At 39.5% G+C, this 17,500-nt stretch overlaps 1 protein-coding gene across 1 annotated transcript in view; it reads right to left on the minus strand.

Moving 5' to 3' along the window:
* The window catches only part of LOC122808355 (SLIT-ROBO Rho GTPase-activating protein 3-like), an 881,720-nt gene that overhangs the window by 508,979 nt on the left and 355,241 nt on the right, over positions 1-17,500 (minus strand). Inside the window, exon 6 of the mRNA XM_044079321.1 lies at positions 572-700. Within this exon, the coding sequence (XP_043935256.1) occupies positions 572-700 (129 nt within the window). The remainder of the gene's footprint in view (positions 1-571; positions 701-17,500) is intronic.

Consider the following 17,500-nt stretch of genomic DNA (forward strand, 5'->3'; position numbering starts at 1 on the left):
GGTAAACAAAATGTAAAATAAATATAATGTACACTGTCTTTAGAAAACAAATGAAGCAAGATACTATTAATCAAATGCAAAATATGCATCCTGAAGCAATGTTTCAAAGAGTTTCTGTATAAGAATAAATGTACTGGGAATAAGGTATATAGAATGAAGTTATATGTATTTTAAATATGGTAGATAGACCTTGACTGAACCTAACCATAAGGTAGTCTTAAAAAAAGCCAACTCATATTGTATGTTAAGATCTACTAGTAATGCAGTACAACTAGTAGTGTTTCTATTCATGGCTTCTGCACCTGTAAGCATTGTCATTTCCATTATAGTGTACATAGAGGAATAAAGAGTACAAAATACTCAAAAAATTCTGTAGTTGAATGTGTCTTTTCAATAATGTTTATTTTAGCTGCAGAGTAGCTGGCTTTTGTTCTGCTCATTTTATTTGTATTGTCTGCATTTCATTTGGTCTTTAATTTGTTTACAGCCTTTTTAATACCCCTTGCTAATTATTGTGATGTGTCAGCTCTAAACAGATGAAATACTCTAGAAAGACATTTGAATAGCTTACATCAATAATGCTGTTGATGTCTTCATGGAAGTAGTTAAGCAATGCTGCATTCACATTCGCCAGATTCAAAATGTAATCATTTCTTGCCTTAGTACACTTCAGCTTGCTCTCCGCATACTTGGTTTGTCTCTGTGTCATGAAAAAGCAAATCAAAGAAAAAAAATAAAATGAAAACATATTTGGAGCAGTTTGCCAAGTATATAAACATAAAAATATTTTTCTATATCATAAATGAGTGTATAATATACCCTATTACAGTTTTAGCTAGCCAGTAGCATATATCATCTAGATACGCTTTAAAAGTATGTGAATACAAACTTGCGGCAGGTAATTATAGATAATTGGCTTCTTTAAATTAAGAAGTAAGCCAAACATAAAACATGCATTTCTGGCGAAAGGCTAGACAAAATGGTCAGAGTTAAAACCACATAAAGATGATGGCACCAGCAAATCTAGAGAACATACTTAGGTGGTACCATGCCTGAGCAACAGCAAACAGTACCAGCACAAACAGACTTGTAGCTTTATACAAGTGAGCATATGTAAGAAAATGACCACAACTTTCATTACGTCTGCCTTTTTATCTCCTCTATATACTGCTTCTGCTGTACGCTGCTCGTCCTAAAGTGTTACCTGTTCTGAAACTGCCTAACAGCCTTTTCTTCTGCAAGATTTTCTAAGACGCAAATGAGTTTCTCATTGAAGAAAAAAATCACTGGGATTCTATTAGGTGCTACATTCCCCCCATTTTACAAAATAATACAAGAAATTCTTATGCTCCAGATGCTCCCTTAATGTGCTGTAGATATACATATATATATATATATATATATATATATATATATATATATATATATATATATATGGGAGTGCTAGAGTACATGAGTAATCAAACTAGAAATAAATAAATAAATAAAAATCTGGATGGCAGATCAGTGTATTGTCAGCCCACACTGGTTGACATATGTAAATGGTCAACAGCTATGTGAGATAGTACAGTTGTGTACACTTACCATAAATGTAGATGTTCGAGTGTATCCACTGTTGCAGTCATTAAATTTGGGTAGAGTCCCAAAGCTCTGGTTGGGAGGCTGGAACAAGACAGCAGTAGGAGCGGCTATGAGGCCCTGCAGAACTGCAGTGGCAAAGCCTGCCCTGGATTTAGAGTAGAGTGGCAGATGGTAATGCTTTGTAAAGGTGTGCACTGAAGTCCAATAGCCGCCTCTAAAATGTCTGTGGTTGGTACTCACCTGAGAAAGGCTGCTGAGGTGGCTGCAGCTCTGGTGGAATGAGGCCTAATGCCCTTAGGCACTGGCTTGACATGGTGTAAGTAGCAGAAACGAATGAAGTGGCCTAACCACTTAGAAATAGTCTGCTTTGAGATGGGCTTTCCTTGTGATCCTGCAGCATATACCACTAGTAATTGCTCTGTCTTCCTGAAAGTTTTGGTTCTGTCCAAGTAGAATCTAAGCTGTCTGTGTACGTCCAAAGAATGCAGAATTCTCTCCCCCTTGTTCTGTGGATTTGGGTAAAAGGTTGGCAGATGGATGGCTTGGTTAAAGCCACACTGGACACTACTTTAGACATAAATAAAAACAAAACTAAAAACAGTGAACTAATTCCAAAACGGAATTAGTTCACTTTAGGCATAAATGTTGGGTTTGTCCAAAGGGAGACCCTGTCTGGATGAAAAATGATGAAAGGTTCCATGGCCATGAGCGACTGTAGCTCTGAAACTCGTCTTGCAGAAGTAATTGCTAAGAGCAGAGCTGTTTTCCAAGATAAAAACTTCATATCAGCAGTAGCGGCTGGCTCAAAAGGAGGCAGGGTGAGCTTTCCAAGACATAGTTGAGGTCCCATGCAGGTATTGGTAGTCTCCTTGGGGGCCTTACATTTTTGGCTCCTCTGAGGTACTGCCTTAATAAAGGGTGAGAAAAAAGTGGTGGCTCTGTATTGTAATGAGCTGAAATGGCCGAGGCATGAATTTTAATTGATGAAAAAGATAGGCCTTTGTCCAGCATCTCAGTTAAGTATTGCAAAATCTGAGGAATATTTGGTACCGCTGTATCAGTTCCTTGTGCCTGGTTCCAGGCACAGAATCTCTGCCATTTTCCAGCATAAGACTTTCTAGTACTAGGCCTTCTGGCTTCCAGAATGACATCCATCACAGCTTTACTGAGAGGTGTGTTTTGTATGACTACATTATCCGCCATGCTGCCAAGTTTAATGTCCTGAGTTGGCTGTGCAGGATCTTATTGTTTTGCTGGGACAGTAGTCGAGGTATTTGAGGTAAGGTTCATGCTGGGTATAGAGATAAGTTCCTTAGTATTGGATACCAGAACTGGCGTGGCCAGTCTAGGGCAATCAGTATCATCTTTGGCTTCTCCTGTCTGGCCTTTAGGAGCACCTTGGGGAGGAGAGGCAGTGGAGGAAAGGCATATACTGATAGGTTTTTCCAGCTGAAAGATAGGGTGTCCACTTTCCATGCTTGTCTGTGATAAGTCCTTGTGCAGAATCTTTTTAGTTGGTAGTTGTGAGGGGAGGCAAATAGGTCTATGTCCAGACATCCCCATTTCCTTGTTATCATGCTAAAGACTTGTGGATCCAGCTTCCACTCATGGGGATCCATGAGGTTTCTGCTTAGTTCATCTGCCAGAGTATTTTCCTTTCCTGGCAGGAATTTTGCCTGCAGATGTACTTGGTAAGTCAAAGCTGTGTCCCACAAGGTCATGGCTAGTCTGCAAAGGGGGTAAGAATGTGTGCCCCCCTGCTTGTTTATATACCACATGACTGTGGTGTTGTCTGTCTTTATCAGTAGTTGTCCCGGATGAAGTAGGTCCTTGTCAGGGCATTTTGAACAGCTAACATCTCTTTTTGATTGATATGTAGATGTATTTGGTTTGAGGACCATGTGCCCTGAATGCATCTTCCTGCCATGTGGGCTCCCTAGGCATAGTCTGATGCATCCGTTGTTAGTGTTTGCCTGGCTGGAGGTAATGTGAATGCCTGTCCCTTGTTCTGGTGACTAGCTTTTGCCCACCATTGAAACTCCCGTTGCAGGCAGGGAATGAGAGTAATGACAGTTTCCAGGCTGTGGCAATGTTGAGTCCAAACACTTTTTAGGTGCCATTGAAGTTTCCTCATATGCAGTCTTGCATATGGAATTAGTAGGATGCAGGATGCCATGAAGCCCAAAGCCTGCAGAATTTTTCTTGCAGATAACTGGGCCTTTGTTGCCAACATTTTGAAATAGGTAGTCAGTTGCCCTTGTTTGTCTGGCGTGAGATAAGCCATCTCGGCAGTTGTATTCGAGATTGCACCCAGGAATGTTATCTCTTGTGAGGGTACTAGTTTTGATTTCTTTTTGTTGACTGTGTACCCTAGGCATGTTAGAAGTCTTTTGACAAACGCCAGATGTTGAAGAAGAATGTCCTTGTTCTCTGCTTGAATGAGACAGCCGCCCAAGTAAGGATATATTTGTATTCCTCTTTGTCTGCAGAATGCAATTACTGGTGCCAGGCACTTTGCAAAGACCCTGGGCACAGTAGAAAAGCCAAAGTGCAGTGCAGAGAATTGGTAATGCATTGAACCAGCCTTGAATCTTAGGTATCTTCTGCATGATTGTCTGATGGGAACATGCAGGTATGCCTCTTTTAGGTCTAAAGTCACAAGCCAAGCATTCTTGCCCAGCATGGGCAGAAGCTGCTGCAAAGTCAACATTTAGAATTTTGGAACATCCAGGAAAGTGTTCAAAATACATAGGTCCAGTATCGGCCTCCAGGCCTTGTCCTTTCTGGGTACCAAGAACAGTCTTGAGTAAAATCCTTGTCCCTGCTCTTGCTCTGGTACTTGTTGAATGGCCCCCATGTCCATGAGGGATGAGACTTGTTTTTGTGCCTCTGCCCATTGATTTTTTGGCAGATCTGGCCAGCCGTTTGCCTTTGGTAGAGTATGGAAATGGAACTTGTAGCCTTGTGACACTATGTTTAGAACCCACTTGTCCTGGGTTATGATGTGCCAATTTTGAGCAAAAAGTGCTAGTTTTCCCCCTAAGGGTGCTGCCAGAAGATAAGTGCTTGGTGCAGGCAGGGGGAAGTCATTGGGACTGTTTTCTGTATGTTTGTGATCTATTTTCTCCAGCTTTGGAGGTAGAAGCACCCCATTGCTTGGGTGCATAAGGACCTTGTGCCTGGGATCTGCCCCTAGGGCATCTGGGTCTGCCCCTCTGAGGTCTGTCTGACACAGGAAAGGACCAATTATTTGTAGGCCAGAGTGTACTAAACCTAGGTGGCTGTACTTGTAAAAAATCTTTGACAGTTTGCATAGATTTAGCTTTGTCCTCCATTTTCTTTAACACCTCTTCTGCCTTAACACCAAACAAAGTATCATGATGTAAAGGTGCATCTAGCAATTTAACTTTAACATGATCAGGCAGATTTTGTTCCTTTAACCAAGCATGTCTCCTAATTACAGAACCCGTAACTGCGGCCCTGCAGGAGACCTCCAAAGAATCAAAACCATATTGCAAAGTATGTTTTCCAACTTGTTCTGCTGCATACAATAAATCCTGCATTTCCTTGTTTTCTGCACATTCAGAATCTAACATTTTCTGTTTAAGCAATCCCATGACATGTTGCTGATACTTAAGCATATGAAATTGACAGTTTAAGGCCCTTATAGCCAAAGTTGCAGAGGTGTAAACCTTTTATCCCCATCTATCCAGTGCCCTTGAATCTCTGTCAGAGGAGGTTGGGTTTTTTGCAGTGGAAGCCTTAACTCCCTTTGGACCCTGTGAAATAGTTTCTGGGTCAGCAGCAGGGTTTTTAAAAAGAAATTTTTGTGAGTCAGGAACCCTGTAATATCTGTCAGGCTTAACCGGACCTGGGGGTAAGGAGTCAGGGGTCAGACTAGACTCCGAAAACACATCATCTACAATGTCTAACACAGGTGGAATGGCTAGAGGCCTGTGCTGAGGTAGTAAAAGAAAATCCCTGAGCCTCTTTTTAGATTCTGAAAAATCTTGGCTCTCCCAGTGGAAATGTCCCTCATGGTGTGCAAGGTTTCCCAAAAGGAATAGTCCTCAGGAGGAGATTCTGAAAGTATAGATTCTTCAGCATCAGAATCCTCATAGGGGGGAAAAGAATATTCCTGATCAGAAGAGGAATCAGAAGAAATAGAAACCTGATCTGAAGATTCATAGTCAGTGTCTTGCCTAGGCCTCTTATTAGGAGGGGGATGGGAACCCCTGATCAAGGTAATTAAGTCTTCGGCCATTTTGAGCATCTGTGTTTTGGGCATAGAAAACTGTCCACGTGGCTCTTGAGTTTGTTTCCTTGCTTTAGAAGCTGCTTTAGTCTTTGCCTTTGAAGCTGAAGTTGTTTTAATGTAAAGATGTTTAGGTCTGAATACACCCTCAGAAGCCGGTACCTGCTCAGCGGCTCCGGACCCATCTGAGGGATTAGCGTCCAAGGCTCCAATACCTTGAGTATCCAGCGGCATGGCCGACTCCACGTGGGAGTCGGGTGGCGGCCTGCGACTCTAAAGTAGTGGTTATCAGGGGCTGCGAAAGTGCCTCACTGAGAACTGGCGAACCAGCGACTGGCTTAGGAGAAGCTTCATTGTCGGTTTTGGGCCTTGGTTGTTTTTCTCTATCCTTTTCTTTGCGTTTTTTGTAAACTCCGGTAGTCGGATGGCTATCCGATGACATTTCAGGATAATTAAATCGGCGTCCAGAAAAGTTTAAAGCAAAATCATACCGACGCTTAATAGTGCGTTGGTTAAATCTAGCACAAAACCCACAACCAGAAACGTTGTGATCAGGGCCTAGGCAAGGAATACAGTAAGAATGAAAATCCTTATGAGGTATTTGCTTCCCACAAGAAATACAATTATTAACTTTTTCTGACATCGGTCTGGAGCAAGAAAAAAGTTTCCCCAACGGGGTACTTAGCTTTATTGAAGACTTCGGATCTGAAACTCAAATACAAAAATCTCAGGAGTCGGCCGACCGGCACTTGCGAACTGCTTCTGCTTCGGCACCGTGTGGCAAGAAAGACTGAAGAAAATGGCATCGGCTGCTTCTTTTATACTCCTGATGATCTGACATCAGGGAGGGGGTGACTGCAGCCAATGCAGGACCCAAGACTTTGGAATTCAGGCTGGCTGCGGGCAACCTGCCAGCAGGATTACCCAAATGTAATAACTGCAACAGTGAAACACGAAGAACATCAACAGTTCATGGGACAGGGGGATATGTCCTTTCCCTGGGGAATGTGTGATGCAGGAGTTAGTATATATAATTATTGGTGGGCATGGAGAGTCAACCCTGCACAGTGGGGTGCAAGGGGATTGTCCCCCTGAAAAAATACTTTTCCTTTCTTTGCATGTTTCAAAGAATAGTTTTAGGGCATGCACTATAGCTTGACATAAAGCACATCAACACTTCCATGGATCAACTACTAGTAGTAAATCCATAAATCCACACACACACACACACATATATATATATATATATATATATATATATATATATATAAAAACATGGAGGAGTATTTAAATGACAAAAAAAAGTAGAAGCATTAATCATATGCATGCAAAAAAGAAAAGAAACTGAGGAAAAATATGGTTAATCACAGTAAGCAACACTATATCTGTTATAATGACCCATAGAAACAACACGCATCTGCATGTAAAATGGTATCCAGAGACATGACACCAAAGGGCAATGAACTCAGATGCAGGACGGAGTGCATATGATAGCTATAGCTTTAATAAGAGGCAAGAAAAGTACATCAGTTAGATGTCAGGAAAAAACAAAGATTGGCAAAACAGCTATAGCAAATAGGAATTCCTAAGTAAAACTCTTCTGCTGATGAAAAGCTGAGATGGGTAAACACTAATGCACGGCATTAAGGAAATAAGAGCTCTGTGGGATGACAGTGCGCTGATATATAACCATGTTGGTGGGAAAGGCAAAAAAAAAAACAAAGGAGGGCTGAACATTTTAAGTAAGAAGGCTAGCCATTGTTATTGGGGGGAGCAACATTTCCAGTAAGTTTGGACATTAGGAAGCTATGGGCAAAATGACTGCACCATTAGTTATGAAATAAATTTGGTGATTTACATAAATCAAGCCTGTGTTCAGAGCAATTAACTAATTTCAAGTAGACAATGTTATTTCAGCTATGTCAGAATAATACCATATAACAGAGTCTAAGGTCACTTTCTGATTTCTCCAAATCTTCTGGGTTTCTAATACCATTATTAGTGGATCCTATTCTAAGTCAGGGTGTGATTTAAATTCATGAATTTAGTACTGTTTCAGTTGTTGATGTTAGCCGAAAGTACTCTTCACAGTGCCCGACATGTACCCAAAATTGACTCCTTCTACAGTTCATATGGTGTTACATGTATTGGTAACATATCTAAATATGACTGTAAATTATTTTTGTTAGACCCATTACTCCTAATACTATTGGAACTGTCTGGGTATCTTTCTTGCACATTGCTCTTGTTTCTGCCTGCATATCCTTATACTTTATGACTTTGTGTCCCTCTGTATATAAGACACTGTAACCAGTAGGTGTAGTGATGTCAGTGATTAATGCTACTTTTGTCTTTATTTCATGGACTACTATATCTGGTTTTCTTGCATCTACTTTTTGAATTGTTGACAATGGGTGATCCCATGTGTTGTGTACTTCATCATTTTCTATAATGCTTTGTGGCTCATGTTTCCAATGCTTCTCAGCGACTTCTATATTGTAATGATTGCACAATCTCCGATGCAACAATTGTGACATATTATTGTGCCTTTCAGTGTATCTTTCAGTGTACAAGCAATCTGCCATGGTGTAGCACACCCAGCAACAAGGTGTGCAACTGTTTCTAACTATTTTTTTACAGAACCTACATTTGTCTGTTTATACCACATGTTCAATGGACATTGTAAACCAACATTTACATAGTTCTCTATCCTGGGCTGCATTTATTACCCTTTCATCCTTTGGTTTCATCTCACCTCTCCTTAACCATTCCTGTGTCAAATCCTGATTGCCATAAGGTTGTTCCAGGAGATCTCTGTTCTTGCCACTGTATTTATGCGTTTTTCACATTTCTTTCCTTCTCACCTGATCCTTCTCTTTATATTCTTTCTTTTGTCTTTTGGCACATTCAGTTGCTGATTTTTATCTTCTTCTGATTTGATTTCCATTCCTACCTGCCACCTGACTGCTTCTGCTAAACTAAGCATCTTAGACTTATTCTTCTCATGTTTTAAAACTTTCACTATGTTTGGATCTGATGAAGTCACCAGATACATATACAGTCCCATGACTACAGAACTATTCAGATCAGTTTTGAGGAGTCCCATACCTCCTTCAGAGCACAGAATATATAATCTTTGTATACACTGATTTTTATATATCATTTGATAAGCGTGAAACATTTTTTGATTTTTCATGTCCATCTGTTCAATACCTTTTGGGGACAGTTAATCACAACAAACCTTGGACTTTATTCCTAGATGTCAAGGTTGTTTTCAATATTAGTTTTAGTCTTCTAAAGTTTTCTGTACTGAGTTTTATTCACATTTGTTCATATTTTATATCCTTCATCAGTTCCAAAATATTTATACACTCCTTCCTGCTCAAGTGCCTTTGTACCACATTCTTGTCCTAGATTGATATTTTCTTGGTACTGCAACTTCCCTGCTTTATAGGTTGCTTATGCACATTTATCAAGACCAAATGTCATTCTTATATCATCTATCATCGTACTTTCAACTCTTCATCTGATGAACTACAGATTTAAGTCATACACAAAAAGTAGATGAAAAATCTTTAAGCAAGTTTGTTTTCTGGGAGCCAAATTGTAACCAAGACCTAACAAAACAACAACGATGACAAATAATCATCCTGGAAAATCCCCCTTTGAATTTTTATCCCTAGGATAGCAATTAGCCCTTTTCATGACTTAATGTCAAAGTGGTTTGCCACTTTTTTATGGTCACTGTAATGTAATTGATCAATGCACTGTAGAATATATCTTATACATCTGTAAGCACTCCTTTATCCATGAATGTGGGATATTGTCATATGCTTTTTTGTAATCTATCCATGCATTACTTATATTCTTTCCCTTTTCACAATTGTCTAATATGGCTTTATTTAGCAACAAATGGTCCTTTGTTCCCTATGATTTTCTTTTGTTACCCTTTTGTTTTATTACCATAACTGAGTTTTCTTCCAAATGAGTATAAACTCTGTCAGCAACAGTTCCAGACTATAGTTTGTACATTGTCAGATAGCAAGTTAGAGGTCTACACATTTTAGGGTGGCTTACTGGTTCAGTCTTAAGAAGGAATATTGTTTTTCCTGCTGTTAACCAGGTTAGTGTCTGCTCAGGATGTACATATAAGTAGGTTTTACTCAGGACTAAATCTTGTGCAAATATGTTAATACTTTTAGCCAGATGTGAGGTACTGCATCTGGGCCTAGGGTTTCCCAGTTAGCAGATTTTCTTAATTTTGTTTCAATTTCTTTGGCTGCTGCTTGATCCAATTTCATATCCTGTACATTTGAACTTCTTACTGTTTCTTTTACTTCTTCTATCCAGCATCTTTGTTATGTTCCACAGGGTCTGAATGAATATTTCTCCAAAACGTGTCTATTTCTTCTGTTGTTGGTGTTTCTATTCCTTTTGCTTTGTTTCCAAGTTCTCTATATAACTTTTTAGGTTATTAATGAATTGCTTAATTTATACTTTTCCTTTCTATTTATCTCCATATCTTCTAAGTTTTTCTGCCTGTGCCGATATATTTAGTTTATTATTTTCAATAATATACGATAGAGAGTGGTCTATTGTGATACTATGCATTGGTTTTATCATGTCTATTTTTCTAAGTATTTTCGTTGATGTGTTTCCTCTCCTATATTCTTATAACCATGACACATCTTGTCTTAACTGGTTTACCGTTTTCTCTGTTTGATGTTTCCATGGTGACATTTTATTTCTTCCCTTCCTTTCCCTTATCGCCCTGTATGTTTGTTGTAAAACTATATCTGTTATAAATTTAACTGCACAGTAATATATCCTATTTACTTCTGATATATCATATGAGTTTCTGTTAAAACAGATGAACACAGTAATCAAGACTATTATCAGAATTCCAACATTTTGGGTCTTATTTACGTTCAATAATTTATTTTTCATTGATCTGAATATGCCTATCCATCTCCGTTAAATCAAGCAGCACTTCCATTAGATCATTTTCTTCTAAACTGAGGGCACATTATATGCTTTCTGTTTCCTGCTGGCATTCTACAGAAAGTTCCAAAACACCTTCCTGTAACATATCTTATTCAGCTGCATCCTGCATCATCCATTGCTCCTTCATAGGAAACTCATTGCCCCGTGACTTTACAACATTGCCTGCTTCAGTATTGCCACTGTTTCCTGCTCCTTTCCTTGCTGTGCAGCTCCAACTGAATTTTTGTACTGGTTCTTACTGAAGGCTCCAGAGCATCATCATGTGGCAAGTGATCAAATGAATCCCATTCCACCTGTTTCTCCTTAATTGGGGGATAAATTCGTCCATCATGCAGTTACATTACCTGAATTGGATTTTCTAAAGTAAATCCTTCACTTTGCAGGTAATCCATAACTTCAGTTTGTATTTCGTTAACTTCTCTATTACTAATCCTCTTTTCTATTTCACCCCCTTATTTTTTGTATTGTGAAATTTTCCATATCTGGGTGCCTTTGCCTGTTTTTCTCTTCAAATATCTTTGGAGCTGTTTTTTGTATGGATTAGTATGGATTTCTCTTATGCATAAATATTGTACCATATTATATCTCTTTCTTTCCCATGTCCATGTTTCTTTTTTATACCTTTCAAAAACCTCTGGGTTTTGTTCTTTATATTTTTTGCACTTCCACTATCACTTCTTTTTTCAGGTAGCCCAAAGTTTCTTTGTCTATATAATGTTTTTCATAGATCTTTTGTATTAATGAATGCAAATTTGCATTTGAAGCTTTTAACAGCTCTTAATCTTTTTGAATATCTTCTCTCTATAAAGTCTGGGCTTCTTGCATAATAGTAATAGTAATAATACATCATTTCTTCCTCATCCTCAATAGTCCACTCTGTCATCTTTATGTCTCTTTTTTGGCCTGTCAGTTTTTTTCTGATTTTGTGGACCACTACTTCCTTCTACAACTGGAGGACATCCTCTCCCTAGGCCTGACCTAGCCCCACTGTAGGACTGTTTCTGTGTCTTGAGGATTCTACACTGCCATTTTTTCCGTTCCTGGCACCAGTGTGCAGACCAGGATTGGTCACTTTTTTTATCCTGGGACTTTTGCCCCCTGCTGTATTTTTTTTATCCTACCTCTCTCCATGATACATGTTATATAAGATACAGTCTATCTATATATATTGGTGTCGTCTTTGTGAGATGTTGTGAAAACAGAGTCCACATACTGAAGGTACTCACCAAGATTAAGGATGATTTCAGTTCCAATAACACTACTTTCCTTTTCTTGCTGATTTCATCATTTCTCCATTTGAGAAATAGCCTTTACAATGTTAGTTAAGTTTTCTAAGAACAGTCTGTAACATAAGTATGGCCATTTACTGCAGTTATGCAGATACTGCTTACTTTAGATGCACAAAAGTTGCAAAACTTTTCTTCTTTATATTTATTTTAACTATTAAAGGAAAACTCCATCTTACAACTCAAAAACATATTTTTTCATTGTATCTTTGTTTTTGAGCTATTTTAATGCCTCAAAATCACTCCAAGTGCTTCTTTTACAATTTTAATGTGTTTCTCTCAAAATGGTGGATGATGGGGCCTGCCTTGGTAATGTGATCTTATTTTATCGCTTTCCTTCCTTCTTCCCAGAATACATTTCAAGTCCTCTTTATATGACTCATGCCAGACATAAGGAAGTGGTGCTCTTTTCTCATGTCATTAAAATATAATGGCAGGACTGTGAAGCACTGTCACGTAAACACACATTCTGTAAAAGAGCTGCTTCTCTGTTCACCTGACTGAGCTTCATTTATCTGTCTGCCAGAGCTTGTTCTATGCTATAAACAGCTGCTAGCTACTTGCAACAAAAGAAAGCAGATAAAAACAGTTTTTTGTAAGAGGAGTCTTTTGTAGTCTTAACAAACTTGATAAACCCACCCCCATACTCTCATGCTGAGGTGTGAAAACTCTCACTGCAGTAAATAATCCTTGCTGTACATTTACAAGTAACAAGTAGCAGGACTCTAAACTTAAGTCTGTCTGCTACTTCCCAATGCCTTCAGTGGGAGGATTTTTCTCTCTCATGAATGATCATCATCTTCTTTCGGATGTTTCCATTAGGGGTCACCACAGCGGATCATCTGTTTCCATTTCTTCCTGTCCTCTGCATCATGCTCTTTCACACCAACCGCCTGCATGTCCTCTCTCACCACATCCATAAACCTTATCTTAGGGCTTCCTCTTTTCCTTTTACCTGGCAGCTCCATTCTTAGCATCCTTTTCGCAATATACCCAGCATCCCTCCCCAGCACATGTCCAAACCAACGCAATCTTGCCTCTCTTGCTTTGTCTCCAAACTCTCCAACCTGAGCTGACCCTCTAATATACTGATTCCTAATCCTGTCCATCCTAGTCACACCCAGTGCAAATCTTAACATCTTTAACTCTGCCACATCCAGCTCTGACTCCTGCCTTTTCGTCAATGCTACCGTCTCCAACCCATATAACATAGCTGGTCTCACTACCCTCTTGTAGACCTTCCCTTTCACTCTTATTTGTACCCGTCTGTCACAAATCACTCCTGACACTCTTCTCCACCCATTCCACCCTGCCTGTACTCTCTTCTTCACCTCTCTTCCACACTCACCATTACTCTGAACTGTTGATCCCAAGTACTTAAACTCATCCACCTTTACCAACTCTACTCCCTGCATCCTCACCATTCCTCTACCCTCCATCTCATTTACACACATATATTCTGTTTTAGCCCTGCTGACCTTCATTCCTCTCCTCTCTAAAGTATATCTCCACCTCTCCAGGGTCTCCTCAACCTGGTCCCTACTCTCAATACATATCACAATGTCATCTGCAAACATCATAGTCCACGGGGCCTCCTGTCTAATCTCATCTGTCAACCTGTCCATCACCACTGCAAATAAGAAAGGGCTCAGAGCTGATCCTTGATGTAATCCCACCTCCACCTTAAACGTATCTGTCACTCCCACCGCAGTCCTCACCAATGTCACACTACCCTTGTACATATCCTGTACCACTCTTACAAACTTCTCTGCCACTCCCGACTTCCTCATACAATACCACAACTCTCTCATGAATGATGCAGACTTAAAATGTGCGTTACTAGTTCCTCAATTATTTCTGTCATGTTCCCACTCCTTTTTTCTACTTCATATTTATTTATACTTTGGTAACCAGGAAAGTTAACTGGTCCCAGGATCCTTTTCAGCCACAACATAAGCTACACTGGCAAAGATAATAACAATTATTAAATGCACTTATCAATACAAATAAAAAAATACTGACAAAGACATTGACCAAGACAGTATGTGGAAAACATAGCCAATGTGTGACAGTGACCAAGTAAATCATTGAGCAACATATACTAGAATGTATACATTAATAATGGTCAACTATACTATGTTGTTTATTATAAATAATTCATTGTATGCACACACACACACACACACATATATAAATATATATATATATATATATATATATATATATATATATATATATATATAGTGTGTGTGTGTTTTATATACGTGTATGTATATAAAGTATGTGTACAAAAGCGTGTGTGTGTGGTGTGTATATGCATTTAAACACAGTTAAGTACTTCTGATTTCCTTTCCTTTTCTTAATGTTCTTAATGCAAGGGGACACAGTAAATATATGTTAGAGTTAATTCAGCTGTATATTATGGTTGCTCTCTGACAATGCAGGGACCGACTCAAAGTCAGTGGGAATCTCTTACAATGGATCTGCATGTACCAGATATACACCCCCCCCCCCCGGAAGGATGTCACACAAAGCATAAAAGACCTTTTTAATGAACAGAGTCAGTGCACCCAGTTACCCGCAGTGGCGGTGCTGCAGTAGCGTTGTCGCCTCACAGTAAGACGCTGTCCGGTTCGATTCTCAGCTAGAGCGTCTTCTGCGTGGAGACATGCGTGAATGGGCGTACCTTCGTTGAAGGTTGTGTGTCAGGGCTGGTAACTCGGCACATAAAAATCAACTACCAATCATTAGCGGACTGGAGTTCCGCTGTGGCGACCCCTAACCAGGAAAAGCCGAAAGACACAACAACATCAGTGCACCCAGTTGATAAGGTTGCCTCCTAACTATCTTTCTGCAGTTCTGGCTTGTGTGTGTGTGGGGGGGGGGGTTTGAAAACGGTAAATGCATTTATACTTTACAAGAAAAAATATTCACTGACTTTTCTCTAAATGTCACAGAAATCTTTATTACTACTCAAGTTATCTTAACACAAACTATTGTAAATAACATTTAAAGCTTAGCATTTCAATACTGTGTTGCTGCTTATGTAAATTTGTCAGAAGAGTTAACAATTGCCTTTAAACTCCTGACTGATCTAATTGCTTTGTTTTCCTATGAAATGGGAGTGTTAAGTTCTCCTCCCCTCTGCAATAAAAACAGTGGAAACAGTTCCACAGCTTTCTGTTTTTTTTATATCAGCTGCTGTGTTCCTGACATTAGCAGGATTAATTACCCATCTAAGATTGACAGTAGTACCTGACAGGGTAAGCTACTGATTTAACTGTGTCTATGATATGTCATGCAGGTGGAGATGAATTTCTCTGCAAAGTATGTAAGAAGTTTAGTTTAAAAAAAAAAGTAGGTGGGCTTTCCCTTCCTTTGACTCCAATGCAAGGAAATAAAAGTTTTAACAACTACAAGCAGGCTTTTGCTACGTACAAAAAACTGGAATCATACTGTAGGGAGAAAAGAAAGCTAATGATTGAGTTAAACCATATGAGAGGTTGGAGTTTTCCTTTAAACATAGTTTAAAAATTCTGCAAGCTTATTTTGTCAAAATTCTTCTGTTGATCTCCAGCTACTAGAAAACCTGGTATATTCCCCTTTTAATCATATAAGAAGAGATCAATTAAACACGTAAGAAAATATCACTTATAATATTTATATTCACATGTATCTTCTTTCCTTTCTCTTTACTGCAACAGCCTGATTCCCATGAAAAAATGTATTCTACATTTTTACATTCTTTAAGACAACTGCTGTAAAACTTGTGTAATTTCTTCCCTTTACATTTGTTCCTCTTGAGTTTCCTAAAGATATATAGGTTCATAGGTTCATAGGTAGGTACTAGGCTATCGGCCCTGGGGCCTATACAAGCCCAGCCAAAAAGGTACCATAGCTTTTGCCACCCAAGAAAATAATTTTCCTGTGCCACTGTCGAGCAGAGCCACAGAGGTGATTCCCCTGGGTGAATTTCCTATTTCCCATCCAATCATCAAGATTTTTCTTGAAGAGTGCTAATGAGGAGCTTTGTTTGATATAGATAGGTAGTTTATTCCAGAGTATGGGAAGTCTCTGGGACAGGAATCTATCCCTCTGGCATGTTCTGTTTATTGTGGTGACAAGGTTTAGGTCCCTAGAGTGTGTAGCTGGGAGGGATTTGGATTTCTTTAAGTGGAGTATGTCCAACAGCTCTGGGTTTGACATAGCTTTGTATGTTAGGCAGAGATCGCCTCTGAGTAGGCGATATGCGATGGAGTAAAGCTGGAGTTTTTTGAGACGGTCTGTGTAGGGCATCTGTTTGAGGCCGGTAATCCTCTTTGTTAGGTATTTCTGTGGCCTTTCCAGTTGCTGTAGATGTCTTGTGAGGTACATACCAAAAGGGGCATTGTACTCTATAACAGGTCTAATGAGTGATGAGTAGAGGGAACAATGACCTCTTTTTTTCTGGATGAGAAACCTTTTGTAATGAGGTGTGCCACGTAGAAGGATTTCATGACTACTGTGGCGATGTGATTATCAACGGAGATACTACTGTCCACCTGTGTCCCAAGGTCTCTTATCACACTTTCGGTGTTAAGTATACTACCACCTATGTTGTAGTTCATGGGTACAGAGTTTTTACCAAAGGGGATGACAATGCACTTTTTGGCATTGAGCTTGAGGCCATGGCTTTGACACCAGGCATCTGTCTCAGTGAGGCCCTTTTGTAGGATGTCCACATCGTTAGGAGTTTCGATTATGCTTCTAGTTTGCAGTCATCTGCGAACTTCGTTAGTCAAAGACCTTCTGTGTTAGCCTGTACTTCAGAGAAGTAGATACCAAACAGGAGAGGACCCAGGACTGAACCCTGTGGTACTCCACTTGTCACTGATCTGAAGTCGAATTTGGAGTCTGCTACTTTCACAGTGTGGGTTCTGTCAGTGAGCCAGTTGGCAACCCATCTTGTGACATAGGGATTTATACCTAGTTTAGTGAGTTTATCTATAATTCCAGAGTGGGGGATGGTGTCGAAAGCCTTGGCAAGATCTAGATAGACTGTGTGAACCACCTTACCCTTGTCAACGGCTTTGGTGACTGCTTTTGGTGACTATCATCCTTTTTAGGTACAAGCACTACCTCAGTCTTCTTCATCTCTCCCGTTTTCCAGTCAGCTGTCTTTCTTACAACAAAACAATACATTAGATAAAAGGGGTGCCATTTAAAAATGTTTAACAGCTTTGACATAGCACTGCTGGAATTCCAGCTACCCAATCATTGTTCTAGGTCTAATTTTGCTATTATTGAAGTATTAACAGGTTCATGTCCCCCAAAAGTAATTATCACTTTTCAAATATTCTTTCTAAATATGCTTCCTTCACATACATTGTTTCTT

Source organism: Protopterus annectens, chromosome 8.part0 (genome assembly GCF_019279795.1).
Source record: "Protopterus annectens isolate FY-2018-M chromosome 8.part0, PAN1.0, whole genome shotgun sequence".
Taxonomy (NCBI): Eukaryota; Metazoa; Chordata; order Ceratodontiformes; family Protopteridae; genus Protopterus; species Protopterus annectens.